A 14,669-nucleotide genomic window follows, 5' to 3' on the forward strand; every position below is an offset into this window, starting at 1 on the left:
TGTCCATCAGTCCTAATTCCTAAAACACACAGATGTATTCTTGCCACTATGAGTTTAAAGAAGAAGGCTGACTGTCAACAGGGTTCTAAGGTTTGGTTGAAGGCAGACAGGTTTGAACTTGTGCAGGATTGTGATCTGTTCAGAGCAGTGACCGAAACAAAAACATCAATCTTCCAGTCCACTCCTTATAAAACATTTGCTTCGCTCATTTTTTTCTTTTTTTTAAATACAGTATTTCATAGCGCCCGTTCCTCATAAATCTCAGATAAGACTGTTTCATTGCAAGTTCTGGATAAAAAAAGCACAGCGGTCTGTCCAGCAGGTAAAACACAGCCCTTTATTTGTTGAACATAACAGTCAATAATAAAAGAAAAACAGAGACATCTATGAACATAAATAAAAAGGCCGGACTGTTAAACACTGCTATTACAATGTGGCTGTTAATTAAAAAGGTAAAGCAATAAATGGAAACCTTCTAATAGCTGTGTGGTTTGCACGTGTCTATTTTCATTACTTTAGCATACACAGGTTCAAAAGTACATTAAAGGGGCTGATCCCCCCCGTGAGGTCACATGCAGCACGTGACGAGTGAGGCCGGGCGATGTGGATGGGACCGCACGTGAGCGGCAATTGCACCGATTGAAGAAATAAGCAGTGAGGCTACAGGAAGAGGCAGCGGAAAGCTCAGTCACAAACATGAACAGACCAAAAAGCTACATTTCCACCAAACAGTACAACGCAGTTCAGCTTGCAGCGAGCGGCGTAACTTGACACCTGCTCTTGCTTGCCTTTCCATTGTGGCCGTGAATGCAATCTGGAGGGTAAACTGTGAAGAAAAAAACGACTGCAATTTTGGAATCGGCACGCCAATTGTATTTAATAATCAGCATAAACATCAAACTCAAAATATTTTTCCCCCCCAAAACTGTTCCCCGGTGTAATATAATCTGTGATAATGACGATCACTGTATTAGATACGTACGCAAAAAAGAGTGACATCTTGTTACATTAGTTAAACTACCAATTAATTCATCAATATTATTCATGAGATAATAGAACAACAATGAAAAACATTCACCGCCTTCATTTCAATGGCATATGGCTGTTTACTAAACGAGCCCTGTTAGATAAAAAAGTTCCATTCCCAATGTCGCGTGCAAGTAATGATACTCCACTGACCAATCACTGAAGAGAAGTGCATCTAGCTCCTTATCATTAGCGTACTACTGTACCGCAGGTTATTTAAAGGAGAGGGGGGGAAATATGGCACTGTATAAATTATTTGCCGAACTTGACAATGGAAATGCAACAAAATGATCTATACTGTACTGTTTTGAACCTCTATTGTACTGCATGGTTGAAATGGGTTTTAGATGACAGACTGTTGCTGGGAGGTGAATTTTAAAAGCTTCCGCGGTGTGATTCTCCAGAGCTAGGCTCGGTACAGCAAGATTCTTTCAGCGCAGTTCTGGCCAACCAAATTTGCGTATTCTTTCACTTCCGTCTCATCACTGGAGCCTTTCTGTTTGCGGGAATAGACGAGGTAGGGCATGACGGTCCGTCTGTGGAGCACCAAAGCTCTGCCCACGTCTTTCAGGACACGAGCATCGCCTGGGAAACAAAAGACACACAGATGCACATGTAAACAAACTCGACGAGAAAATGCGGTGTAACGCAATGAACGCGCGCTCAGTTTCCCTGCCTCCGACTTACCTCAAGTGACCTGGCAAACTTGCGGCATTATTCCGAGAAGCAGTTGGAGGAAGCAGAAGAACACTAACTACACTCTGCCCCTAAACTTGAAGTCATGGCGGGCCAGTTAGCTTGCCTTGTTTATGTGGCCTTGCTCAGTGCTGGCTTGTCAAACTCAGCATCTCATTAGCGCCCGTGTCATACGCTGCCAGCATCTATTAGGCCTGTGAAAACACTGTGTTTTCTCAAAAGTGCATGCACAGCGAAGAGTGGTCCTCTGGAGAGGCGGTTGGAAAAAGGGTGAAAAATGATGATCTCCTCTTTGATATTAAAATCTCCACCTCCTGGAGAGAAAAGCTGGGCCAAAGTACCCACAAAGTACTTCGCCAGTACGAAGAGGATGAGGTAGCACACAGCCGGGAAAAGAAAGAGCGGTGCTAATTTCCCGCCAATTTTTCTAAAAAACCCTTCAACCATCATTATTATTATTCAAAATACTTAACTCATTCACTGCCATTGACGACTATAGACGTCAAAGATCCATTTGAACTGTGCTGGCAGTGAATGAGTTCAAAATAAACCTTTTGAAACTGAAGGCTGTTAATTGAGATATTTCACAATACTGCTGGAAAAGTAATTGGTCCATTAATAAGGTGCCCGTTTACGCAGCCTCTATAAATGTTGGTGTAACACTGCTTCTCCTGTTTCTCATTTTTAAATAGTGCTCCGAAGTTCCATATACTCCACAGAATTCCATAACAGACTAACCACAACTTATGTTTATTACGAATTTCCCATTCACACAGACATCGATCTACTCTTTGGCGAAACATTCCATTGGCATTATGTATCCCCAGCACACCACCGCTTTTTCATTTGAGCAAAAAATTTGAAGGCCAAATAAACATCTTGAACTCCTTTGGTTCCTCGGGCCATTCCTGTGATTTTCTTGCAGCGTGGCAAGACACGTTATACTACTGGAAGGCACCACAGACATCAAGGTCAGGGTGTACTGCAACCTGCAGCAAATTTAGGAAGTTAGCAAAGACAGGAGGCGCGCAAGCGACATCTGCGGAATGCTAGGTCGCACGATTACCCAACAGAATATTAATCAAAGCATCAAGTTTTCTCTTCATCTTTTCACCTGGTAAAGCACAGATCGTTTCAAAACAAAGCTGGAGTCGTCTGTCCAGGCCATTTTATTTAGTTATCACGAAAACAATTTGGCACTAACAATAATATCAGAATCAATTTGAATTTAATTTTCAATTTCAGTCCTATTTTGTCATCTGAACATTACAAATAAGATGAATTACTGTTTTTTTTAATCTCATATATATATATATATATATATATATATATATATATATATATATATATATATATATATATATATATATATATATATATATATATATATATATATATATATATATATATATAGGTTGACTTCCCCTTTGAAAACAAAAACATTTATCTGACGTTTTTAATATCTTACCAGTCTCAGATGAAGAGACAAAATGGAATGACAATCTTAATTTTAGTAGCTCTTAATGGCAAAAATATAATACAGTACTGTATTTTAAAAATTCAAAGTGTCGACAAATTCAACAGCTATAACTTCAGCTCGCTTCTTTACGTTCATTATCAGAGTGACAAGCCACTTAAACTTGCAAATTAAACTTGTGGTGTGTGCATGACACCAGTGTTAAGTATCACTGTGCCTTCATGCAGATTATTTTCCGTCAACAATACGCAGGCCTTAATGGTGTGTCGTCCCACACAGTTTTACGATAGTCTATTAACCTCCACTTTCAAACAGAGCAGAATTCAGCGAGTGGAGCCAAAAGGCCGTTTGCGTCCTTTCACTTGCAGCAATCATAACATCCGCTGTGAACATAAACAACTTCCTTTCACTTCTATTCTCTCTCGGTCCCCTTATTGATGCATCATCCTCAGTTTGAGTGAGTCCAGACAGCCTTTTCCGTCTATCTACCGGACGTTCAGTGACACGCTGCTTTGGAGGTCACAGCTCATAAGCATCCGGGTTCAAGGGTCGGAGGGAAGAGGAGTGGTGAGGGTCGATCTGGGAGTGAGAGGGTCAGGGCTGAAGCTGGGGGCCTTGAGACCTCGCCACACTTCTCGCTCTTTTCATCCATCTTGAACTTTCAGAATATTCTCAACACCGGATGCTGGTTAAAGGCACACCATCGGCTATTTCTTTGGACATGACCGCTTCCTTTAAACCTCTTGTTGCAAATCCAAACTGAGTTTGGGTATGTTGGTGTAGTATGGAGACAGTCTTTGACTGAATAAACAGGGTTCAAGACCTCATGTCAGTCAGTTTTCTTTCAGCCGGACGTGTCGGGGAGGATCCCGGAAGAATCCTTCCAGGAGTGCAAGAAGATGTGGCAGAGAAGGCTGGGAAAGTGCGTTAAGGCTCCAGGGTGATTACTTCAGGGGAGAAAACTTACAGTTTCTAGTTACCTTTTCTGACACACCTCATGTTGCCATAGTGCATTGAACGATTTTGAAATATTTTTACTTTAATTGATCAAGCACACCAAACTCAGTCAAGCAATTGCATACATACATATATATATATATATATATATATATATATATATATATATATATATATATATATATATATATATATATATATATATATATATATATGGGTTTTTTTTAAGGGGGGGGGGGGCTGAACAGCTTTCGATAAGGCAAATAGTTTAGGATTTTACAAGATATTGGTGTGGTCGAGACCCTGTAACCCACCAGAAAATATCAACCCCTGCTCTGATCAGCAGTCGAATCCCATCTCGACATTTAGAACCAAAACAGGAGAAATTGGCCACTTTTAAAGCTGTTACTTGGGAATCATTCATGTGACATTTGCACAATTTTCTCCTTGATACAGAGGAGAAAGTGGAAGAAACCTTTTTTTTGTATGTAAAACTGTATTCTATTTATTCACCCGCGTTATGAAGAGAAATGATGTTACTTGTTTAATTGTAAATAGTTTTAAATTTAGCATATTTAGCAAAGTTCAACAGTATAAAAAACAAATTTATCAGTAGCAAATGTAATTTTTTGTACATGCCGCGGGCCGCTTAAAAGTGGATGGCGGGCCACAAATGGTCCCCAGGCCATAGTTTGGACACCACTGCCATAGTGTTTGACTAAATAAAAGGCATACACCTTGATGTTAGGGGTGAGTCAACCTGCTGTAAAACTATGACCTTCAACAACACCACAAATCAGGAGCCACAAGAGAGGTGATTATCTTGAAAACGTCATGCCAGAGTTTGTGTATGTCACACGTTTGGTCAGTACACAGTTTAGTTTAAGGGGTTGACCCCTTAACAAAAACATTTTTTGCTGTGTTTATTCAGCAGAATGGACAATGACCGTGGCTTTTTTTTCCACTCAAATAAACAATGATAGTGAACGTGTGAGATAGTTCATGTGTGTTGTGCAGAATGAGTAAATATTTTACATCTACTCATGCGCAGCCACGTGCAAGTTTTAAGGTCATTTGAGGGGAAAGTAATGTGATCAATGTGGGTCTCCTTTGGATGGTTATTGAAATATTAGATTAGCTCTCTTTTACATGTTCCTTCTTATTTTATTTTATTAGATGCCCCATACCATTCAGTGACGAAATGACATGATTTCAGATCACCACAGATATCCAGGACATAAGCTTAAATTGTGTGCTATGCTGTCATTATGACACATGGGAGGCCATTTTGGCCTCACGACTGGGCATATTTCTGTAATATTGGTCCAAAACTTCCACACCAGCCCACAAGCTTGGCAACAGCTCTTTCTGAGAGCTAAATATCCAGACGGCCAGCACTGAAACATGTTGACAGTGAGTTTGGACAGTAAGGCCTGAAATAATGTCCGTCTCCGGCCAAGATCAACAGTCCATGGAGGAATGGAGGCACCACAAACATAAACTTGTCATAGCAAATATAAACTCTGACTATGACACATCATCCGTGTTTGTGCCTACTGATGGATTAAGGCTATTAATGAATTGGAAACGCCTAACATGACTATCTGGCCAACAAGTATTTGAAAGTCATGTTCAGGGCAGGTTAAAAAAAAATAAAAATAATAATGCTTTTAATTATTTAAAAGTTGTAATTATGACAAAATTCACTCACAACTGAAACCAGGCCATTTCTTATTAGACTCAGCATATATCAACGAGGCAACCGATGCTTAAAAATATAGTCAGTGGACAGCCTAGCACCTTGAACAGTGGAAAAAGTTGATTGTTTTAGCAACTTCTAAAGAGAAGTATGTCAAAGTATGACCTCACTATAAGAAAATTAAGCTGTCGCTCACATTAAATGACCATTTGCTTCTCTTTTTTCCTGTCAGTAGAGTTCTGCTTTCATCGTACCAATCAGCCATTCCTTTTCTGCCCTCATTAATGTAAACATTTTTAGATACCATCTTTCCTTCCTCTACTTACATACCCCTCTAATGTTGTTTTCTAATATTTTACCTGATTGGAAGAAGAAAAAAAAACTTCAACACCTACAAAAGCTAACATGACTAGACTTCTAAATTGTACCTTCATCGGGATTCGGGTTGAAACGAGCATATCTGGAATTCTCCAAGTGTGGAAGGCATTGCTCAATGGATACCCAGACAGAGGTTTCTGGGCAGAGCAGGTCTGCAGGCCGGTACTGTCCCTGTCAAAATGATAAGGAAAGTATTGATCAAGAGGGTTAGTGGCCTCTTTTTTTATGATAAACATGCAAACATAGGCTTTTTATTTTTTATTTTTAGAAAAACAAACCCACAATGGTTATAGAATTAATTTGAAGTTAACAAAATCTATGATAAAATGTTCTAGTGGAATATAAATATACAACTAATGAAACACACTAGGATCCCCCACCCCAAAAAAAGAGATCAATTTAACCTTATTCTTTGTTTGTTTTTGCGCAACCAAAAATATAATAATATAACATGAGCATTTATCATGAGCAAAGTGTTCCAAATGTCTCAGGATTGAAAGGAAAGCCTCCACCATGCTTAAAAACTGGTATAGTGATCTTTTCTTTGCACAATTCATTTTTGAGTCATTAAACATTGAGCAGATGTGACAATCTGGTCCAGGGAACATTCTCTCAGAAGTTTTGTGGTTTGTCAACGAGCATTGCGGCAAATTGCATTCACTGATAACTTTCCTGGACATTCAAATCTCATTCAGCGTTTGAACACATCTTGCTGTTCTTCATTTTAACCAATTTTAGACCATACTTGGTTGTTCTTTGACTACAGGTAAATTATTTGCACTGCTTTAGAACTGAAAATTAAAAATTAGTGACAAACCTTAAAGTTTTATCATTGTTATGTTGTTTGTCTATGTGCATTTTTCCAATATAAAGATGACAATACTGCAGGCTAATCACTCATCTATTAATGTTGTAATTGCATTGTATGCTGGCAATATTTGTAAGCTGCAATCCTGGTGAAAACAATTTAAAACAAGGCCAGACCCACATTGCTTTAGGGTCAAAGGTGAGGAAAAGTTGTAAACTGACCCCCGCAGTTAACATTGCTTATGAATAAGGAAAGAGCACAGGATCAGGCTCATCTCTTTGTTTAAGCCATGTTCTCTTTGTCTGGGCTCATATGCTGTCTGCAAAGTAAACGTGGGAAATGAAAACACGCCCGCACAATGTGATGAGTGCAAGTTTTGGAGCATTATCCAACTTGAGAAAAAAAAACCCAGCTGTAGAGCATACACACAAAAATGAGAAAATACTATTACAAGTATTTAGGACCTGTGTTCTGACATTATCGCTTCAAAGAAAACAAAAAGTCAAGATGGCGCTATAACGAGTAGGCGCCTACAACAGGCCCATGCTGCCTCCCAACACACATGCAACCACATTCATTGTATATATGGCTATTGGACAAAAATACAAATAATAAAAAAAAAAAATCTGAGCCCTGATTTTACTCTGAAGTGCCATGAAAACTAAAACTAGACTATTTCATTACTGCACTGAAATGTGTGCAGTGAAATGTGACTTCTAATGCCAGTTGGTTGTTCCTTCTTCCAAAGGAACCCAAATCCGCAGATGCCTACAATCACACAAGAACAAGGATGTAGCATAAAACAGATACGAGCATGCTTAAAGTGCTTGTGCTAACAGATGGACGTACGCGGAATGCTCTGCAGCTGTAGTTGTGGTGGACACACGCACTTGATCTGATGTGCTCCTTGTCCCAACAGCCTAGAGCTTTCTACAACTGTCAGCAGAGGTGGCTTGACGCTCACACACTCTAACTCACCTCTATAGGCTCCTTCAACACTGCTGGCGAACACGCCTCTAAAAAGGACATACACGCACACGCCTGCTTGGCTATAAAAGCACACCTATTTCCCCCCCTTTGCAGGCCTCATCGCTGGGAGTAATGAGGGAGATGAGAGACACTTCTTCAATTCGATCTCTTTCCATGCATGTTTTCAGTCCAACATGATAACGATAGAAGTTTTAGAAAAATGAAGGCCAAATGACAGTTGTTGGAACTGAATACTGATCCTGTTTCACAGAGCGACTACTGTGTGGATATGAGCCAAAACAAGTCAATAACAGGCCCAAATACTGATCTAACTGCCCCCTTTTATTTGTAAAATGTCAACTATGTAAATAATATTACTTTCTTACTAAATACTGCTACCATTTACCGTTTCTAATGTACATTTTAAAGAATACGAGCCAGTCTTATTTCTAATCATAACGCGAGTACATGGACTGGCAGGTGATGTGTGTAGTCTACGCTTAAACCTTAGTTGCATTGCACAGTATAAGAGAAAGCATGCCAGAGGAAAATGTGTATATTTTAATTAAAATTCTAACATGATCTATTTCTTGCTTTAATGCAATTAAATCTGTGTAAACTAATGATGCGAGGATCGATCAGCCACAGATCACGATCGGTCGATTTTTGTGAAAAAGCACGTGATCAGCAAAGTTGAACGAAGCCTTTCATTGCTGATGACAAACTTTTCAGCCGCAGCTCATACTTTGCAGCCTGAAGTCACCAGAAACTGCGAAGGGCAGGCACGTCGCAGCTACAAACTCAAATTGGAACCACTACGGCATTTTTTTTTATTGGACTTTTTGCAGTATTTAGTCTGCTGCGAGTACTTATTTCAATCTGGTAAAGACTGTTATTAAAAGCTGGGAATGTTTTCAGTTATCCTTTTGGCTGATTAGTTGCTGCATTATGCCAGCTAAGCTATTGGATTTACTGTCTTAAAAAAACGTGTTTTGTCAAAATTAATGTGATGATAAGGTCAAATGTTTTTCAGATCATATAGCCAATAGCACTCACCATAAATAAATTGAGAAATGCTTATTATATATTTTTTTCATTTTCAACATGTAAAATAATTTACAAACACTATTCTATTGCGTCACAGCCTGTTCTCAAACTAATGTCCGTCCTGGTCCAGACACTGCCAACAACGCGAAGCGACGGAATAGCACACATCATGAAACAATTCCCTCGGATGCATTTACGTTCAATGGTTGCTCTGAATTCAGTGACTGTTGCAGGTCTCATTGTGTGAGGTCTGGTGAATGTGGATGGTATTCAACAAAACTCCTCCGTCCAATCCACCTGTTTGGCAAGATCTCATCAAATAAGCATGTAACATTGCGATGGTAGTGCGGGGGTGTCCCATATTGCTGGGAAAAAAAACTCCTCTTCTTCAAAGTTAGCTGCTAAAAAGGTCTATACATTTTTGGGGGGACACTTTGTATATAGCTAAACCCTGCAATGGGTATCATGTCGGTATTGGCAGATCTCACTAATGGATGATCGAAAGCATAAAACCATGAGGGAAGAAGCCCTAGTGTGAAAGCAAACTAACAATTAAGGGCATGGGGACAGTTTGTCCCCAACATTATTGTATCATGAAGTTCCTGTTAATTTTGGTGAAAAGGGGCCTCAAGATTGCTGGGATTCGTTCCAATCAGTCACTATGTTTTTTCTCTCCTTTTCATTCCATCCTAGCATGCCTAGACAAATATGGATGTAATGCTGGTGACAACCAACCTTTCAAAGTTTGTTTAGGGGCAAGGAAAACAGGAACGCGAATGAAAGAACAAGCAAAAAAGGCATAGATAGAACAAAGACATGGACAGATTTGAAAGCCAACATAGACGGTCAAGTGATGAAAGGAAAGTTGGAATTTTTCAAGGTATTGAAAAAAAGAAAAAGAAAATATTTTTTTTAAAAAAGGGACGTATTAAATGGTATGCTTTGTTGTATATTTGAAAATTAGTTTTTTCTATAAATATAATCATTTAAAAAAAATGTACAGAAATAGAAATAACTGGGAAAAATGCTGACAGAATGAACTTCTGCGCCAGCAGAGAGAATCAAACTCACAAATGTCACTAAAAGGCTCTGTTCTTCTCCGACATGAAGCCATTCATATTGACCTTGGACTCTTACACACCTCAAGATAAGAGCATTGCCTCAGCCCACTAAAGATGCTTTATAAGAATGGCAATTAATCCGACACATAAATCAAATACACTTTACTACGAAGCAGGAATCCTTGTGAAAGCCTACACCACTTTTTGCTTCTTTTTTCTCCATTTCCAGATTAGAATATGAAGACATCATTTTAATAAGAGTCCCAACATTTATTAAGGAACTAGAGGAACTTTGAAAATCCTTAAAATTAGTTTAGTACTTAATAGCACCACTTGAAGGTTCCCACAAAACCTGGTGCAAAACCTGATCATTCTTGGGTCAAGTCTAGCACTGGGGAACTGAGTCCTAGACTTCCTGACACCATCTTCTACACCATCAGCCAAGCTCCCTCCAGGGCTGTGTTCTGAGCCCACTCCTGTTTACACGACTGACCTATGACTGCTCTGTGAAATTCCCGAGCTATCACAGTGATGTTTGCGAATGACACAAAAGTAGTCGGATGCATAACAATGATGAGTCCGAGAACAGAGCGGAAGAAAAACATTTGGTGGACTGGTGCAATAAATAATCTTTGCATCAATGTCAAGAAGAACAAGGAGATTGTGATGGACTTCAAGATGCAATTTAATAATTGTTTTGGTCAGTACTTGAAGGAAACAAAACTTTTCCTGGATCCAGGACTTTTTGAGTGTGAGAATCTAACAGTGCAGGCAAGGTGAGCAGACAAGATTTAGTGTCCATAGTGTGAGTTTTCTTTTCAGCAACACCCACATCTGCTGCTTATTTCCTATTCATATCACTTGTTAAGTTTTCCCTCACCCAACCTCGAGCTTAAGTGTCTCGTACCCTGAAAGGGTAAATGCACAAGCTAGGCAATGTAGATCTACATTAACAGACAGAATTGCAGCAAATGTAAAGTAAACAACAGAAAGCTGGCGTTGAACCTTTTTGTTAAACAAAAACCCTTCGTTTTATGATAATGGACTTGGGTCATCATGAGTAAATGTGACGCTTACAAGCACTTTTGACCCAACAGACAGACACCATCTGTAGTAAGTGGTTCCGTTGTTTTTCAATCAGGCCATGAAACAAATTAATTGGCATACAAAGAAGTCTAGTGTGTGACCCTGAGCTATGCAGACTCAACTCAGCCTGGTCTGGGTTGTGCTCTGACCCAAGGGTCAGCTTCAGCCAATCTCAGTCCCAAAACAACAAACATAGGCCATGATCCTTCCATCCGCCCACCCTCTCAAACATACAACTTTCACAAAACTCCCTGTTCCTCATTTTAAAGATTGTTGAAATGTGCACATTCAGGCCCGACAAGGGGGCAATGTGGCTGCTGACGGATACGCGTAAACAGCACGATGCACAAACATACACATGCAGCTAGACAAATAACACAAAGAGCCAAGCAGCCTGGACACAAGGATAACGCCACTGAAAGACATGTCCAAACAAGACATGACTCTGAATAGGGACCCACATAAACCCACACTCTCACTGCAGTCTGCAACAATATGTGTATTTATGTAGTGTTGGAGGTCCTTTTGCAAATGTCCTGAACATGTCTGGAGTCTATGTTTTGGGGGAGATTTATACTACGGGCAGCAGTTTAAACACACAGTGTCCGCCAAGGCTGTTTCGCCCTAGTCAACACATAACCACAGCACAGCCTTCAAATAAAGTATCCAGGCTGTGGGCCCCAAGACAGCCCTCATAATCCCAACACCAACCCACTCAACCCCATGCTCTGCCTCGCCCAGCAATGCGTCATGGCTCCACGGATGACAGGTTAATGAGGAGAAAATATTTTTATAGGATTGCATTTCAACTCACTCCTGAGAAACCGATGGTATAGCTTTCATGGGTATCAGTTCACAGCTTTGGCACCTTTATCTCTTTATCACTTATGGGCTTTATAAGCAGGCAAGGCTGACATCTGTCTCACACTCACTACATTCTTAGCGACAAGTGGGACAACAACTAAAAGTCTTAAAATCCCACCTCATGCATCCAGCTCAACTCTACCAGCAACACGGGAACATATATTTCTAATTGCAGTTCAGAAGTGCTTACCAAAAGATCTTAACATATTTTGACCCATCTTTTCAGACCAAATGGAACAGCTGTGGCGGTTTAAAAAAAATAAATAGTGGCGAATGTAATGGCAAGGCAAACACCTCTGGCTGGCAGCGAGAGGACTCTGGATCTGCTCAGCATGACACCATCTCTAAACTCTCACTTTCAGCCCTGTGACCTTCGCAGCACCCCCTCGCTCCAACCATGCTACCACTCACACCCCCAACTGCAACCTTCCATCCACAGTGCGACGGGATCTCCCCCTGACCTGACCCCTTGAACCTTGCTCTGTCAGACCCTCACCCTGTCAGCACGACTCCCAGGGGGGTGCCAAGTGCTGGTTGCCACAAGACCAGCTTGTAGTCTGTTAGTGATTTGTTAGATACACAACTACAACAAGGCAAGGAAAAAAGTGTTGATGTGGCAAAAAAAAAAAGGGGTAGAAAAAGAGATGGTAATGGTAAAATATAACAAATGTCTCTGTTGAGAGGTACACCATTGGTGGTCTCCTATGGAACTAAATAAACACAGTTAGAAATTTTGCCGGAGAGGCGGGGCAGAGAGTGAAGTGAAAAGGCTTTAAAGACACAAAGTTGAAAATGAACCTGAAAGGGTTTTCTAAATGGAAATATTTTTCAACAGAGTAGGGTCTGTAGCTTGTGTGTAATGATATGTACATTCCTTGCACACACACAAAACATAAATAAATAAATAGAGATTTGCTTTGTTGTGAATGACAGGTCCATAGAAATTAACACATTTCTTCATAGTTATAACAAATCACTGAGTAGGGAGTATAGTTTAGTAGATAGCGAACAGTCCCATCTTTCAAGCCATTTATTACACTCCATTTTAATGTTAAACTAAACACATAAAAATGAAGAGATTTACACATAGAGCACACTCAAATATATATCTCACTTCGTTTTGTATTATTTACCCAACATAGCTAGCTCAAAGCTAATATTCAATATTAAAAATGCCATTGACCTGCTAGCAAAACATAGCATGCTAACACTCAAATCCCTAAAAACATTTTATTGACGAAAACTCGATCGCTATGTTCTTCTTCTACTACTCCTGTAACTACACCATTGTGTATCTCAATGCAAGGATCCACACTGCCCCTATGGCCAAGTCGTATACAGCATAAACAGCGCTCCCAATAACTGGTAAAAAGACTGAGCTGATATAGCGCTTTCTACACCATATGGTGCTCAAAGCGCTTTAAAAGAGAGTAAAACTTCTGTAAATGGGCAAACATCAGCAATTTGGCCAATTTGATTATTTTATTTTATTATGTTTGAAGGGCCATTATGAACCGATTTAATCAGCGGGCCGATTAATCAGTAGTGCCCTAGTACACCATAGTAATCCAAGCATGAAGACATGACAAGTGGGGAAAAAAGGATCCTCACTGCTACCGACGTATCATGCCAGCAAGGCTTGTAATAAGGCCCTCAAAGACTCAGAAAACTGCTGTAATGGTTTGTTCTGAATGAAACCATACTAGATGGCGTCATCGGTTTTCTTGCTTGCTAGCAGTCTATCATCCAAACCAAAACGGTAGATGTTTTTGTTTTTTTTAAACAAGACGGAAAGAAAGAGTCTGCTGTCTGGACCTGATAATTATGACACAATTTATTAAGTGTGTAAATATAATCAAATACCAAGACAAAAAAAAAGTATCCAGCATTTATGAAAAGCGGCTTGTTACACAAAGATGAGGAAGGGGCATCTGTGGAAAGTCCACAGCTAGACACCCCATACAAACTCCGTCACTGTCATTCTTAATCTGCCCAGATGTACAAGTGACACGGAGAATGTGAGGTCAAATTCCCATACACAACATACTGCATGAATGTGGCCCTTGGGGGGGAAATATGCATTCAGTCTGCTATCTGAGACGATTTGCAAGTTACAACCTGCAACTTTGTACCAGGAGGAGACAAGTTGAGCATGAACTACACATGGCATTGTAATGCACAGAAAAAAGGAACATCTTCCATGATTAAGTATAGTTGACTAGAGTTGTCTGAGAATATAAGAATAAAATAAAATAATAAATAAATAAATAAATATAAATACTAACCAATTTTAAGGTTTTAATAATTTATGTAGACTTACATGTGGATCTGGAGAAAATGTAGCCCATTGACATGAATAAGTTTGAATTTTATCATGTCTAATTAGATATATACAATATAATTTTGTATGTTGACAAAGAAGCAACAGCCACTCAAAAGTCAAAAGTCACAGTAGTTGACACTGAAATGGATATATTTTGAGATCACAAGTCATGCCAGCGAAAAACTACAACGCAATGAACACTCCGTTTTTTTGTTAAAATGAAATTTATTCCCACCTTTTATTTTCTCCATATTTCCTGGTACGTCCGCTTTCATATA

At 39.6% G+C, this 14,669-nt stretch overlaps 1 protein-coding gene across 5 annotated transcripts in view; it reads right to left on the bottom strand.

Moving 5' to 3' along the window:
- Window positions 1-314: 314 nt before the first annotated feature.
- Window positions 315-14,669, bottom strand: part of ate1 (arginyltransferase 1) — a 39,882-nt gene continuing 25,527 nt past the window's right edge. For all 5 annotated transcript variants that reach the window (XM_086092402.1, XM_086092399.1, XM_086092401.1 and 2 more), the window contains 2 exons: window positions 6,284-6,404; window positions 315-1,611 (listed from right to left, as the gene is read on the bottom strand). In XM_086092402.1, the coding sequence (XP_085948528.1) occupies window positions 1,433-1,611; window positions 6,284-6,404 (300 nt within the window). In that variant the 3' untranslated portion in view covers window positions 315-1,432. The remainder of the gene's footprint in view (window positions 1,612-6,283; window positions 6,405-14,669) is intronic.

The sequence above is a fragment of the Leptonotus elevatus genome, chromosome 13 (assembly GCF_054856555.1).
Source record: "Leptonotus elevatus isolate MCC_2025b chromosome 13, RoL_Lele_1.0, whole genome shotgun sequence".
Lineage (NCBI taxonomy): Eukaryota > Metazoa > Chordata > Actinopteri > Syngnathiformes > Syngnathidae > Leptonotus > Leptonotus elevatus.